Source organism: Drosophila montana, unplaced genomic scaffold (genome assembly GCF_035044405.1).
Source record: "Drosophila montana isolate Dmon_TW-CO22-7 unplaced genomic scaffold, ASM3504440v1 contig_1505_1, whole genome shotgun sequence".
Taxonomy (NCBI): Eukaryota; Metazoa; Arthropoda; class Insecta; order Diptera; family Drosophilidae; genus Drosophila; species Drosophila montana.
In genome coordinates this window covers 130,047-146,986 of record NW_026996452.1, presented here as the reverse complement: position 1 = coordinate 146,986, position 16,940 = coordinate 130,047, and the positions used below count along the sequence as shown (strand labels likewise).

Sequence of the window (16,940 nt, the reverse complement as noted above, 5' to 3'; positions counted from 1 at the left end):
TCCCTCTCTCTCTTTCTCCCTACCTGTCTCTCTTTGCCGTCTCTTTCTGCTAGCTGTTGCTTTATGCCTCAGCCTCAGCCGCATTTTGCATGCATTTTTCAAGCGCATAAATCACTCAATTGGAAACTGTGCACACACACCGCCCCCCTCTGACATAAAGCCACCCTCCCCTCCTGCCACTGCCCCCCTTAAAAGCATAATTCATAAGCTGCTTAAGCCTCTGGTCATAAATTTACTGCACACACATTAATTAGGCCGCCGCCACATCCCCAAAGGTACTCCCCCTACCTATATCTACCTCTTATCCTACCTGCACCCCACACCTCCCCCACCAGCCCCTTATCCACTCGTAATCCCTGCTTGCACCTCTTTCTGGCTAGAAAAAAACGCAACTCTTCTAATAGAGCCAGCCGCTCGCTGGGCAGGCATCGGCATCAGCTTCAGCTACGGCTTCAGCTTTGGCTGTTTCTGGTTGCATCCCAACCCGAGATGAATAATGGATGCTCATTAGTCTTGGGCCCGAGATTGGGGGGAATCTACTCGTGAATACCACGCGAAATAGTCTAGCGAAATCAGGCAACTAGCCAACCAGTTGGTCAGCGATAAAATGCTTCCAATTGGAAATCGAGTTTTGTTTTTGTTGTTGTTGTTTATAATCAAAAAAGCTGGGCAACAATTACAGCTTGGCCAGATCTGATAGTATATATAAGTATATATGTATATATATACGTTGTATAAAAGGGATTTTTGCAGATAATCAATCAAATTGTCAATCAATCAATGCAAACTAACAACAAGCAGAGAGGGACACAAAAAGAAAAGCACACGCAATCAATGTGAAAATGTTTGAAAACGAAATTGAAATGGACAACAAAATTGTGAAGCTTGGTCGGAGGAGGGGAGGTGGGGGGCGTGTGTGTAAAAAAAGGAAAAACTAATAACAAAAACAACAATGAACGGAAATAATTAGAAATATGCGTTTGGCAAAAAAAAAAAGGAATTTCCAACAGGAAGGAATTACTTCATATCGAAGGAAGATCGTCAAATAGAAATCGAAATATAAATGGAAATAAAAGAAGAACTTTTAATGGAAAATTAGAAGAAGAAATACAATTCCTAGAGATATTTTAGAAAATACTGAGAGTAAATTAAATACTGTCTCATATATAAAAAAAGGCAAATATAACTTGTTTTAAGACATATAGAAAATACACAGTAAGAGGCAATAAAGTTCAAGAAGCTTTCAAAGCCTTTCATGGGCTTTAAGTTTTTATTAAAGTTTGCGTTATAAAAACATAAATATTTTTCGAATTCGAAATAGTATCTGACTAGAAATTCCGTTTTGTTCAAAGCTAAAATTCAGCTAACAAAATTGCAATAAAATTCAATTTGTTTATGAATTTAACGTAACGCAAAGAAAGTGCATTTTGAGAATTTGGATGCTTTCGAACATGCGTATAAGAAAATTGAATAATTACCCTGCATATTATACTAAATACTATACTTAAAAATATTTCAGTTTACAGTTCAACAAGTGTTAAGAATAAACAAAGAAAAACCTGTTAAATATCGCAACAAACATATTCAAGGCTTCAAACTCGAAAAACTTAAGAATTCGCCATTGCACAAAGAGCTCAGCTATTTGAAATTATTCAGACCAAGTGATTTATTTTATAGGGAATTCTGTGACACAGTCAAAGGGAATACGCTCACGAGTTGCTTATCGCGAATTTTAGACGGAAAAGGGCAATAGGGAATAGGGGAAGATAAAGTAGAGAATGGAAAATAATACATTTAAGTATTATAATGTAATACAATACTATGTCATACTTTATAGTACAGTAGTCGAAACCTTCCATTGAAGAGTTTATTGTAATTTTGCGAAATATTATTTGAAATGAAAAATAATATAAATTTTTTATTAATGATTTTTTTTTTGTCCTCTTTTTGTTTTTTTTTAATTAAAAAAAGATTAAAAATTCTTTAAATCCCTAACTGTTTAAAAATAGAACATTTTAAAGCAAAAAGTTTTTGAAAAAAAGGAATTATGACGCAAGGCATCAGGTGGGAAAAGATTTCTGGATATTTACCAAGTTTTAATTTTTCTCTATCCTATTCCAAATTTTATTAAAAAGTTACAATTTTTCTCCTCTCTTCCATTTTATTCTATTCTATACTATTATATATATTTTAATATATTTTATTCTATTCTATTTTCTGGATTTTAACAAAGTTATATTTTTTCTATCTATTCTATTCTATTCTATTCTATTCTATTCTATTCTATTCTATATTCTAGACTTTCAAAAAGTTCTAGTTTTTCTTCCTTTTACTCTCTTCTCGTCTCTTCTCTTCTCTAGTGTTCTAGTTTTAAATAATTTTATTAATAATTTTTAATATACATAGATTTGGCTTGGATTGGGTTTCAGAACACGTTTGTTTTAATAATATTTGTAAGATTTAATTTAAAAGGTCAAAACAGTATTAAGATATGCTTCTTTTGGGGGGTTTTTGGACACTTACAATATGCTCCTTTAGCTCCTTGCGTATTGGTCCCAGCCATTGATGTAATCCAATGTAACGTTTCTGCACCATTTTCAGGGCGGGGGCACCCTGGGCGTAGGGCCCGCCCAGAAGGGCGCTGGCAGTTTCTAAAACCACCATTTTGTTGTAATCGCTTGTGGTGCCGATTATTTTTGTTGTTGTTGTTGTTGTTTTTGGCACACACAACCACACACACTTAGAAGCACGCACACACACGCTTTCCGTTGAAATTTATCCGGGCTGTCGATAAGCGCTAAAGCCAATATATTATATATATATATGTATATATATATTATATATTTTCTGATATTATATTTAAATATGTATATTTTTTTCTTTCAGAGCTATAAAAAAAACCGCTTTGTTATCAATTTTGAGCTGAGTTTCAAGAAAAAGTTGGAACTTTGGTTTCTGATTTCTGTTTTGTGAGTTTTTATTGTAATGTATTAAACATTATAAATGTGTATATGTATTGGTCGAAAACTGTTGATTCAGTTGTTTTTTTTTTTTTGTTTTTGCTTTTTTATTTTGCCGAAATTGAAATTTCGTATATTTTTGTTGTTGTTTTTGGGTTTTGGGTCGCGTTTCAATTAAATTTTAAGCCGCATTCGTCAGACGTGCCTCGCTGGCCGCAAGAGCGATATATGAGACGAGATGCTGCCCGACTCAATGTACAGATATATATATGCATATACACTTATATATATAAGCTGCAACTTTAATCCTCACACGTTGATGTTCATGATGTTGGAATCCTTGAAATCAATTAAATGACACGCACCACAGAAGACAGCAATAAATGTGGGAATATCTCTAATATTTCTTTAAGATTTGCTTGCTTTAAATTATTTTTTATTTATTTTTTAATAGGCACTAAAATTGGTGTTTTTTTTTTTGGTACAATATTGCAACAATCTATTTGTTAATATTATTGCACTTTCAAAACACATGAAAATTTTTCTGCACACTTTGCACAATAGTAATAATAATAATTTATAATAATTTGTTATAATTATAATAATAACACGGGAAATGTGTATTTGATCTGCTTCACACGACAAAACGTTTACGTTTAACGGATATGCGAGTAGACGAGTACGAAACGGAAACGGCAGAACGAACCGCAGTGTTCAAAGTTCCATCGCGAACTGATTTTCCCGTCTGCGTACGATTTGCGCCGAGCCGCAGAAACGACAGCGCAAAGCATACGAGCGAATGAGCGTAGAGGAGAGTTCGTCGCCGCACGAAATGCAGCGCAAGCGAAACGGCCAATCTGGCACAGTGGGCACAGTGCATGGTAAGTTCAATCATTTTTATGTAAAAATTTAAATGCAACCTAAACAATTTTTAAGAGAAGTACACAAAATATGCATAAAAGAAACAAATAACAAAATGATCCCACAGTTTAGCTATAAAACAAAAATTCGCATAGTTTTGCTCTACTGTGCTGCTGTGTAGAAGAGCAAGCGAGAGCGCGGCCAACTTGTGTAGAGTTTGCTCAGCGCAGCCGACAAACACTTGTTGTTGACGTTCTGTGAGGCGGTAAAGCCGAGCGCACCCCAAAAAACAAAATCAAAAACAGCAAGTGTGAGAGAGTGAGAGAGCGAGAGAAAACTGTTGCGCGCAATGTGTACTCTTATACTCTTATATTGGTCAGTACGAAAGGCATTGCCAGTTGTGTGTAAAGAAAAAGCGCAGTTATCTTTTGTAGAATATCTCCACTTTTTGGGCATACAATAGGCATGAGTGAATGCTTGCGTGTGTGCGTGTGTGTGTGTGTGTGTGTGTGCGTGCGCGTGTGTGTGTGCTTGCATTTGTTATGCTGCAAAGCGCATTGTTTGTGGCTGCTTCCGCCAAATGTTGCTAAACGTTAACAGGTTGCCTAAAGATTGGGGTGAGAGAGAATAGGCAACTGAAGAAGAAAGGAAATATAAATGAAACCTAGCTGGAACATATGTAAGTGCTGAACAGCTTGATTCTTCAATCAGATAGAAATGGAAATGAGAATCTTTACTTGAATACTTACATAGCTTAATTAATAATTCTTTAAGCTTCTTTGAAAATCTGTAGGTTCTTTCATTGCTTTCAATCATTTAAATTTCTAAAGCTATTCTTTTTCAATATTTAAAAAAATTAGCCTAATTTAATTAAATAATATTCGATAACTGTTTATATTCGAACTACATATATTTCTTCATTTATAACAGTCAAGCAATATAACATTTCTTCCACCTGATTCTTATTTGGAAAGCTCATTAATTATACGAAACTAGATGACAAGTCCGCGCACGCCTTCGAAGAATTTTAATGATGATAATAATAAATGAAATAAAACAAAAACGAACACTAGCATACAAGAAAAAAAACCTCAAGCTGTCCGTCTGCTAGGTAGATTATGATTATTATTAGGTAACGTTGAACCCATGTGGAGTTTGTTGACTTCTGGCAACAAAGTGTGACTAAACAAATTAAGTCGAGAACTAGGCGGGCAAAAAGAAATAAAATAAAATAAAAAATACAAAAATGAGAACTGAAACTAAAACCAGAGCGCGAAACGGACGAGAAGCAAGACAAAAATCATATAAGGCACCAAAAAAGAAACAACAAGGCATTAAATTACATATTAGGCCTGGACTCCACCTGGGCTACACATATCAGAGTAGTGTCAAGAGAAGGCAGATAATAAAAACAACAACCACAACAACTGCGATTTCATGCACGAGAACATGAAATTGAAGTGCAATCTCATAAGCTGGTAAATTGTCTGTGCGCGCATAGCCAAGAAAATGATGGAAAATCATCGGCTACAACAACAACGACAGCACGAACATAATCAGGAATGCATTACAAGCCCATGAGAGGAAGAGAGTAGGAAGAGTTCACTAACTTCTAACGGTAACAGCGGAAGAGTCGCGCGCGCTGTTCAACAAGTTGCCATAAACATGTTGCAGCAACATTGCATCAGTAATTAATGCTGCTGCTCTACACGTGTTGCTATGTACGCATGGGTGCCTGTGTGTGTGTTTCTGTGTTTCGTTTTTAGCGCACAAGTTCAATGCACGCCAATCACATGAGAAATTAGCACAAAAGCAAGAGCCAACAACAAGAAAAAACAACAACTGAAACTTATGCAAACTAAGACAGCGCGGCTAAGCATAAGAAAAAGAGAGCGCAAGCGTCGCTGCTACCACTGCTGCTGCTGCTGCGGCCGCTCTCTCAGCTCACCTCGACAATGACATTCAAAAAAGCTGCAAGTCAAGCTTAGAGGTTGGAGCAAGAGCTAACCGCAGCCCATCTCGCTCTAACGCGCTGCTCGTACTTAGGCCATGCGATTGTGTTCCCGTCAAACAGCTTTGAGTTCGTTCACCGCGCGCGACGAGCAGCACGCTGTTCGCGAGCGTGTGCAAGTGTGTGCGTGCGTGAATATGTGTGCTTGGCCTAAAATTTTTCAGTGCCGGCCACGACCTGCCTAACTGCACAACAAGTTTGACTCGGCGCATGAGCAAGACAGAGACAGGCAGCGGGAGCGAGAGAGGGAGACTGCTTGTAACGATCAAGTCAAGATGTTAATCTCGCTGCCGCAGAGCCGCTCGCTCGTTAGTGGCGCTCTTTACATGCAGCGACAGCTTATACCCCCCGCCCCTCCTATCCTCTTCTTTTAGGCCCTGCAATTAGCCGCAGCGCTGGTTAAATTAATTTAAAATTAGTGCGCGACTTTGTCGCCAGCTCATTTATTTTGCACCACTGTGCCATCAATTTTTATTTTGCGGTACTGTCAATGAGCTATATGTTTGATCGATAACGATAAGTGCAGCATGCGGTATTCATGCAACTTATCTGCCTTTTTTCTGTTTTTTTTTTCTCCTTTTTGCAATTTCAATTCCCATTTGCAAAACAGCTGTGTGGAGTGTCCAACCAGACATGAGGCAATGAAGTTTCAAGTGTGAGCCAATGTGTGTGTGTGTGTGTGTATGAAGAACTGGCACAGGGCTGTCAGGCGCTTGAATGATGCTGTCATACACGTTGCATCAAACTATTTTTTAACCCGTTATATGTATAACACATTGGACTGGGAATTGCTTACAATTGTTGAGCTTCGGCTTTGTAGACTTTTGCTTTACCCTGCTTCAACTACACGTTTGTCGTGCAAAAGTTCGATAGCTTATCAATCTTTATATGAAGTGTAGTATGCATGTTTAGCTTCTTGGTAGAGAATTGATTGCCAAATGAACTCCCTTTTTATCGAAAATAATTCTTAAACTATGTTCAAATATTGTGATTTTAACTCTTCCAACTTTGACTATAATACCTGTATACCCTTTATACACTAATTTCTCGTAATTACAGCGAAATTGATCAATTATTTCTTACTAAAATATTATTTAGGCTCTTCAAATGCTATTAATATTCCATTTAGTTACATTAATTCTATACATTTTAAATCACTTTCACTTCTTTCCAGTATTCACGGTGAAACTGTCAACTTAATTTTTTCACTTCACAAATAACATATTACATATAAACACACATATGACATAAATCTTTCGTTTATTCAAACCCAATTTGAGAGTATAATTTATCAGTTATTTATTGCACATATATACATACATATGTATCGCTTGTTGCTTTCCACCTTGTCATGCCCCTCTGCACCAGAGTTGCCACTCCGCTGAACTGTGCCACAAGCTAAAACAATTCACATGTTGTCTTCCATTTCTATTTTGTTTCTTTTTTTCGTCGACTTCTCGTACATCCATCACGTATCTAAATTGAATTTACAATAGTTGACAGCGCAACCCCATGACCGACCCCCCCCCCACCACCCCAGTTACACCCACTCACACACACACAAATGCACAGCGATTGAAAGTCAATTGGATTCGTTGCATGAGGAGTACGAGAGGCCAACACAGCAATTGGCAGAAATTTTCATTCATTTTCATCAGAGGGCACAAAAATGTGACGAAAATTAATTAAAAATCAATTTGAATTTGATTGTTGAGCGATGCCCCCAGCCCCTCCCTCCCCACTCCACAACTACCTCTCCAGATCTTGCATATATATTCGTTGACTATTTGTGTTTTTGTCGTTGAAATTTAATTGACATTTGCACAATGTTTGAGGTTTACTTTTTTTCCAGCCTTTTTTCTTGCAGCTGTTTGAATTAAAAAACCCGCCAGACCCAATCGAATGCAATTTTTTCTTTCCTCTCTTTTGCTGCCATTTGTTTACATATTTTGTTTTTTATGTATTTTTCAATTATTCACAAAACGTTGCCGTTGATTTCATGTGTAGTCATCTGCTTTGCGTTGAGAATAAAAACAAATTTATAATTGAATTATGCGCAAGTTAAATAAATTCACTTGTGAATTGCGAAATTGCATATTTATTTATTTATTTTGGAATTCAATTTTATTCAATTGGCCATTTTGACGCGCGTGAAATGTAGCTTAAAAAATTAAATTAGCTGCAGAAAGGTATTAACAATTTATTGAAGCCTGGCAACGCCGCAACGCGGCTGCTAACAGGGTTGCCAAAGCACGTAAAGGGAGGGGAAAAAAAAAAACTAAAAACAATTCATTTGCCAAAAATGTTGCCAACTGGAAGGCAGCCAGCGGATCAGTGTCAACAATGCAAATGAATGAAATGAATGACAAGGCAGAAGCGTAACAGATAAATAAATGAGCAGAAGCAAAACTAAAAAATATAAATATATAAAAGCGCGACAAGATGACAATGAAAAGTCGCGTCGCAATGAAAAACCTCCTTTTTTTTGTGGGTCGTTTTCATTCAATTTCAATTGACACACAAAAAATTGTGTCAACAAAACGACGCGACGGGAATATTAAAAAAAAAAGAAGTAATAATCAATAAAACAAGGCATTGCCAAAGGCAAAAAGAAAACAACAAAAGTGTTGCCACACCTTGTCAAGTTTGGAGCTTGAAGAGATTTTGAATAAGTTTAAATTAGTTAAATAACTGTTAAATTGCATTTTACTGTATACAAAAGATTTCTACAACACAAAAACAGCGCAGCTGTTGCTTTGTTTGAACGCCGTTTCTTTTTGATAATGAATCAGAATTTAATTTTGTTTTACTAAAACCTTTTTAAACCCCGAAATATGCCTTAATTTAGAACAGAGAAAACAGCTAAAAGTCATTTAAAAAGTACAGTCACGCATAGTTGGACTGAAAAGTAAAGTCGCAGCTTGACTTTTCTGTTGCCTGAAAAACCCTTTCAATGAGGTACTCGTTATTATAATTGTAGGGATATTCCCCCAAGTACATACCCAGTAAGAATTCTTCGTTTAATATGGAAATAATTGAACGTACCTGCAAAGATAGAATGAAAAATATTTATTAATAACAAATTTCATATATAACAAATTCTTTTAATTTGTTACAGATTTTAGAGCAAAAAAAAGCTCAGCTTCTGTTCTCTCACTTATTATCTTGCTCATTATATTATCTTTTGCTCTTTACACTTTTTTTCAGCTGTTCTTTAAGTTCATTAAAAATTACAACGCACTTAAAAAATTTGCTCACTTATGCCTCATTTAACCAAATTAAAAGTAAACACGAGGCGAAATTACCAGCGCGCAACGCTCAGAGAATGTTACGAGAAAAGCGCAGAGAACAAAGAAAATTTCTGTGATTGTGTGTGTGTGTGTGTTTGTGTGCATGCAGATTTAATCAGCAAGCGAAGGCGAAACGGGAAAATTACATTACCGCAAAAAGTATGCAATGGAACATTATGAAAACGGGTAAACACCACAGAAAGGCGCAAAGTGAAAGTGACACGCAAAAAAGCCAACAATAACATTGTGGGCGCTGACGACACGGATGATAAAGATTATGTTTGAGATATTTAAAGAGAAAAATAATATAATATAAACAAGCGACAACTCTGGTTATAACTCTGTGATATGGAGCATCAGATAGCATGGTTATATGCTTGGATGAAAAATTGAATAATCATAGTACATGGGATAAAGATTATTTTTGATAGGCAGACTGGCGATGTGAGAGAAATCTAAAGAATATGAATATTAACTGCAAGCAACAACTTTGGTGGCAACTCTAAAAGATGGAGCATCAGATAGCATGGTTATATGCTTGGGTGAAAAGTTGAATAATCATAGTACATGGGATAAAGATTATTTTTGATAGGCAGACATCATTGGCAGCTCTCTATCTGTGTTATTACAGTGTTGCCATCTATTTCAATAACAAATAGCTAGAGATAAGAAAACGATTGTCATATCGACAAGATGTTTGTAATATCGATAAGAAGAGGCTGTCGATGTAGATTGTGGGTTTAGTCTATGGATAGCTTAAAAAGAGGACGTTTCGAGGCTAATAAAGAAGTGAAATAAAAAAATAATAAATACTACTAAAATACATGGGAAATAGATTATTGTATGCTTGGATAAAGACTGACAACGCTGGCAACTCTTTAAAATGGGACATTAAACATGTGGGAAAGAGATTTTTATATGCTTGGATAAAGACTAAAAAAAACTCAACACAAACACAATATGTCTTTTCTTTTTCGATTTTTATGGATCGAATCCCTTATGAGTGATTCATCTTTTTATATTTTTCGCTTCAAGTACGTGTTTTATTAGAATCTGATTAGCCGCAAACAATCTCGAGCGACCTGCTGACGTCATGCGAGTGCTGTCAACTGGACCGTCACAAACCACACAAAGAACAAGAGGTGCTCTTGGTCACCAGAATGGCGAAGGGCTGAAACTGTGCAAATCTCACATATTTAGCTGACTCAACCAATCAAACAAGCCACAGCAAGTGCTTTAGAGTATGCGACTAGAGATACCCTGCCTTTATAATAATTGTTGCTAAAATAAAATATTCTCATCGAGTATTTCTCAAGAGTTACAAGTGACTAAAATATATTCCCCGGCATTACCTGGCTCAAATTGAAAATGTGAAAAATTCAATGGTATCGGAATTGTTTTTGAATTTTTACCAAATTCAGAAAGATACAAAGCTTCTATCATTTTTTTTCGGGGTTTGAACGGCCATTTTCACTCTAGTTGGTCCGACGCTAAGCCACGAGGGTTTTTTTTTTAACTTTTCACACAAACTTTGAGCACAGTCATCCCCAAATAAAAAAAATATCTCAAAGCTTGCTATCGATCCAAAAGAAGGCTCCCTAACTCTTGCGTGCTGATCCCCATTCAGACTGTGCAAGCTTTTCATGTATATGTATGTATCTATGCATTATTTTTATCTAGAGCTTGCCATTAAAATGATGTATAATATATTCCTCTATGTTGTCATCCCGGTTTGTTGTATGCCTTTTCCATTATATTGGCAACAAAATAGCTCAGAAACTATTTCCATTTTCTGTGTCTGCCTTGTTGCATAAGGCTCACCATTAAAGCGTCATATTATATGCTTACAGGGTATCAAGTTGCCAGCATATCAGGTTTCGAAAATGTTCTCTTGCCTTTTCTAAATATTATTATAGAAAGAATGGGCTTAGAACTGAGGCGGATGCCTTTCGACTTTAATAACTTTAAGCAGCTACGGTCAATTTAATTTTCATGGCAGATGCACAGCGGAGACAGGACAGGAAGGGACAGGCCAGGCCAGAACAGGCCAGGCCAGGCCAGGACAAGCCAGGACAGTCAGCAGTAAGTAAACGGCAAAAGGAGTAAAATATAAACACACATACACACACCGAGTCACATATCCTGCCGTCGGGCGACAATTTGTGCGAGCATATGGACTATGAGCGCAAGTGAGCGTGTGGGGTGAAGGCGGGGGTAAATAGGAAAAGGAAACTTGAAAGGAAAACTTGATTATAAAGCGATGACTTCACACATTGCCGAACGGACAAACCGAAGGACACAGGACCTATAATTTTCATGCTGCTGCGCAAAAAGAAGACGAAATAAAACAAGCAAGAGTGCTTCACGCGGCAGTGCCAGGCTAGTAGATACCCTCGGCGTTTGTTGTCCGTTCTTTGTGATACTTTAGGGGCTTAAATATGGCATAGAAATGTACGTAAATCCGTTAGCCCAAAGTTATATCTCGAAACATAGACTTTCTACGATCTCGGGCGGGAACGGAGGCGGCATCCAAAAAGTAAAATATTCTTTATCTGTGTGTACTATATGTGTGTACCACATGCCGAGTTTGGGGTAAACAACTTTTATAATCTTCGAGTTATTCTTGAAAAACAATGTCACGAAATCGATATTTATCGATATGAAAATAAGAAGAGATATCAAAATAATGGGCTTGTTCAGCGTGTGGTATATATTTTAAATGTAAAGTCTCTAGCTTAATAAGTTTCCGAAATGATAGCTAGCTCGACCCAGCTCTTGACTGTCACATACATTTGCACATAAACACAATACCCCTTATTCTCATTTTCAATAGGGTATAAAAAGCGAACATAGATAAAGAAAAGGGATAGCCACTGGACAGCATAGGACAGGACACGCCGCTTGCTGCAAGGACATTGTGCAAACAGAGGCGTGTGCTCTGCATGGGCGTAGTAATTTAATACTTTTCTAATATGTAGTTGTCTCTAACTGCCCGCCCCGTTCTCTAACACCCCCGCTCCCACCACCTCTGTCTATATATCCATCTCTCTGCAGCTGTCTCTTTCCGCTTGCGTGTGACTTTTCAGAAGAATTTTAATAGAATTGGTAAGCTGAGCGCTCTCTTAGTGCTTCGTCTGCTGCGTGCTTAGATGCCTAAAAGTAGGCAGTGGATATTTTTTGGGGCGAAAATATGCTATTTGCTCGTTCCTTAGGCCAGCATATGGTGGCGGAAGTGGGTCATCAGAGTGGTTCAGAGTAGCGCTTTATGAATGGTTAAACAAGTGCGGGCCAGAGGCTGGCACAGCAGTCGGGAGCCAACAAGCCGCAAAAAGTTGCTATGCTTAAGTTAAGTGCGCTATGAAGCAGAGTCAATAAAAAAAATGGCATATGCAGAGCATCTGGGATAATTGAGCATATGGACTCGATGAGCTTGATGGTGTTTAAAAAACCAGTAAACATGGTGAATACTCCCATTACGATTTATAGCCTTTTTAATATTGAGCATTCACTTCGAGCAAAACGTTTACGAACACAGCACAATGAGAGAAACGATGAAAAGCAAGGCTATCTATTCTAGGAAGCTTGAATGCTCTCAGAGCGAAAAAAAAAGGAATATGAGAAAAGCAAAGATTTTACGATTCGTTTAAAATGGGAAACGAAGAGAGAAGCGAAAACTCATAATGCAGTAGGAGAGAGGCAGAGAGCGAGAGAGAGAGAGAAAGAGAGAGAGCGAAGGATAGGAAGAAGACGCAATATAAATTAAATTTGAGCCTTCAAAACATTTACGAATGAGATACAAAGAAGAGAGCAAAAGCTCATAAGCAAGTAACTACAGAGATAGTAATTAAGAAAAGAGTTAAATTTAGGGAAAAAGAGGTAGAAAGCACGCAGGAAAAGACAAGAAGCAGAAAAATTAAGAGAAAACTCTCACACCACACAAAGACGTCAGTAGCTGGCGATCATTAACTCCCGCTTTTTACTCCATTAAAAAACTAATTTCCAAACTGTGTACACCCAAGTCATACGCCATTAGCTTAATATTTGCACTGCATTTAGAGAACCAGCAAAAACAGTGTTGTAAGACTCCCCAATGCTTAAGCAATAATTAATTTTAACTGCTTCACTGATATAACCCAAATACACAGCGCCCCTAACACCTTGTAAAACCCCAAATAGAAAACTAAAAAACAAAAAAAGGGTTGCGACTTTTTTGGAAAGTGGAATATAGAGAAGTAGGGTGCCCGCCCAAAGCTTTTAGCATACATATTAGAATAGAGTTTACACGTAAGCGTACTTCATTATTAACCCGGCGAGTGTGTCGCATGCACAAACATGACAAACTTCCCCAGAGAGCGAGAAAAACCCTATACCATAGAGAAGGGGGTATTCACGGAGAGCGAGAGAGAGAAAAAAATAAATACATTAAAATGCCAGCGGGTAAAATGAAGATACAAACAAACGCATTAATACGTGACGCTGAAACATTATTAGAAAATGTGTCTCGACGTCGGTTACTTTCCACAGCACGAAGGGCACTCAGTTACGGGGGGAGGAGAAAGGGGGGGGAGGGGCAGATTGTTGTACGTGCGTCTATGTTGTGAGGGGGTTGGGTTGGGAGAGGGGACTGCCTGCTGCTGTTGCCTGTGCAATATATTTTAGAATTTTTGCACTTGCAGGCGTCGGCTGCTGCGGGTTCCGGCTGCGGGTGCTCCAACTCGAGCTTTGGAGTTCAGGTTTTGGGGTTCTCACAGTTTTTGGGTTTGCCAGTCGGTTTTGTAGCTACCATTTGGCTGGCTGGCTGGCTTTTGCCGCTGTCATGTCTGCGCGTACTTTTAATATGAATTTAGTCCTTTAAGTCCTGCCTGCCTGCCTGACTGTCTGCTCGAGAGTTGCGCCCGTTTCTGCTGGGTTCACCATTCTTCAGGCAGCTTTGTTGCACTTGGCGGTTTTGGTGCACGTTTGTTCAATATGTCAATATTACATGGCGTTGGCCATTCCTGAGTGGCATTACTTTACGCTGTGCGTCCTTCGTGCGCAGAGCAGATCCTGCTTGTAAGTGACTTAATCAAATAACTTTGCATTGCCACCAACACTTTGCTATTGCCCCTCCCCTCGACACTCGTCCCTCTGCTAGCTGCGAAAACTGTTTTCGCTGTGCTTTGCTTTGGTTTCTCTGCTTGCACTTTTCCCATTTTCTTTACGGCGTGTTTTGTGCGCCATTAAACATCGACTTTATTTTTGCTTTTCTTTTAGTTTTCTTCTTTTTTTTTTTTTTTTTGGCAAATTGTCACTTTGTGCAACTTGTTTTTGTTGCTGGCAAATGACACGTAGCACCCGACATGACATTAACTAGAATTCGAGATCGTGAGTGTTAGCTAAAGATGAAGATTTTTCTTGGGTTTGCCAATAAACCCATTAGCGACTCCTTCACATAAAATGAAGATTGAAAAAGCATGAGTGTGTGTGCCAGACAGAGTAAAAGAGAGACAAAGAGTGAGAGAGAGAAAGAGCGAGTGAGATAGAAAGGGAGATAAAAAATCGAGAGAGAGAGAGAGAGAGAGAGAGAGAGAGAGAGAGAGAGAGAGAGAGATAGAGTGGGGAGCGGGAGAGAGAAGAAAATAGTGTGTAAGAGGATGAGAGTGTGTGAGAGGAAGAGAGTGTATGAGGGGAAAAAAGTGGCAAAGAGGAAGTGTGTGAGAAAGGGAGACAGGGTATGGGATTAGGAGTTTAAGAGAGAGTGTTAGAGATCTGAAAGAGGGACGAGACAGCGTGAATGACCGTTTATGAGAGAAGGAGAGTGTATCCCTCCATTTAAATGAAATCTTTAACATACAACTTTTCAGCTGGAGACTTAACTTATGTTACACAAATAAACATCGTATCTATTCAAAGTATTTCGACATCTTGTGATATCATTTTACACGAATTACACAAACGATTAAAAACATTTTGGAGCCACATTTAAATGCCAGTATCAGCACGTTGCAGAAAGTCTACTCAAAGGATTTCAGCGAACAAGTGTTGCGCATTAATTCACTTTATGCTGTCAGAAATTCACTTTACAACACTATGTGAATTACCTGCCAACACAGGCAGACACAACAACTACAACAACAGCAACAAAAACAATCTAAACTGTACAACGTGGAAAAATTCATCAAGCGCAAAATAACATTGCATACTTTATGGCGCATTATGAAAACACACGCATCAAGTGTGTAGGGGGGGGGGGGGGGGGTTAACGGAGTAAAGGATTGGAGTGAAAGGGGGGGGGGGGGAGGGGTTAGTTGAAAGCAATGCGCAGAGAAATTTGCGCCACATTTGCACAAAAACGTTTTAGAAAATGTGCGCAACATGACAAGCGCCAGCGCCGCTTACCGCCCCTTCCAGTTTACCACCTCCCCCCTCCTCCTCCGTAGACGTCAACCGACTGATAAATACACACACAAACGCGAGGCACACACACACACTTGAAACTATTAAAAACATGCAAAATATGAGCTGGCAGTTAACCCGACAGTCAGTGTGACTCAACATTTATGCAGATAGCGCAGATGCTCATGATGATGATGATGATAATAAAGAGCATGATGATGTTAATGAGAATAAGGATGACGCAACTGATGACGGGTATTTCTTCCAAGCAGAGGTAGTGCGCACACGAAGAAAACAACAGTAGATCGACCTTATTCCGTTTATATCTAATGCAAATGTTTAACTCCTTCAACAAACTTAAAAGTTACAAAAATATATTTATAATTTATACTTATATACATAATAAAATAAACAAACAAATATTCATTTTATAGTAAAGTATATAATAGTACATTTGTATAAACTTTTTTGGCAAGTGTATTTCGCTGACAGGACTCTCGTGCAGCGCAACAATTCTGGCGCCTGTCTGACGAGGCTGACGTCAAGCGCGTGCCCCCTGCCACGCCCTACACCCGCCCACTTACCCACTGACAGGCTCTTGTTGAATATTTTGCCATATGGCAGCGTAATGATAATAAACTCCAAAAGATAAACTCGTATACAACAGCGACCGCAGCGACAGAGAGGAGGGAGAGCAGAAAGAGCAGGGGGCCGGCGCAACAGGCAGTCGAGGCGCAGGAGGTTATGGTTACGCTCACGGTTGAGGGGTCGAGGCAGGGGCCACAAGTGTCGTCACTCTGTCGGCATCGGACGAGACGCCGACGTCAGAAGCTGTCATCTTGTCTTATCTGCAACAGGGCCAGGAGCAGCGTCATCCGTAGCCAACGGGGGACACATCCCCGCACTGAGCGACAGAGCTAGTTATTTTCTTTCAATTTGCAGTCTCTTGCAGTTGAACGGATGAAGATGCAGCCAAAGGAGCAGCAGATGTCAGCAGGGGCAAGCAGAGTGGATGGGGAGGGGGGAGGGAGAGAGAGAGAGAGAGAGAGAGAGAGAGAGAGAGCGGGGGCAACTGCGACTGACGGTCGCGAAAGAGTTTCTAATTTTTGCAGTCCAATTTTATTAGGGGTCAAGAAAACTGTTAAGAATGAAAAATAATGAAAAAATATGTAGATAGAATCTATACGAACATCAAATGGCCTTTCATTTGGCTTTAACTAAGTCCAAATTATTTATATTTTACTATATTTAAAAAAACAGGAAATTATACGTATAATTATTATATTAAACACCCTTTCACTTGCACTCAACCAAGTCAAAAATTAATATATTTTGTATTATTTTTATAAGAGGCCAAAATATATATTTCTCTGCAGAATAATAATATAAATACGCTTTCACTTGAAATGAACCAAGTCCAAATTGACTACATTCTTGTATTAT

General features: G+C 38.5%; 1 protein-coding gene across 8 annotated transcripts in view; it reads right to left on the bottom strand.

Annotated features, from left to right (window-relative positions):
- The window catches only part of pum (pumilio), a 228,671-nt gene that overhangs the window by 114,834 nt on the left and 96,897 nt on the right, over positions 1-16,940 (bottom strand). For 3 of the 8 annotated variants that reach the window (XM_064696704.1, XM_064696713.1, XM_064696723.1), the window contains exon 1: positions 2,524-2,679. The exons of the other annotated variants lie outside the window; for them this stretch is intronic. In XM_064696704.1, the coding sequence (XP_064552774.1) occupies positions 2,524-2,664 (141 nt within the window). In that variant the 5' untranslated portion in view covers positions 2,665-2,679. Of the gene's footprint in view, positions 1-2,523; positions 2,680-16,940 lie in introns of those variants that run through there. 8 annotated transcript variants of the gene reach the window in all.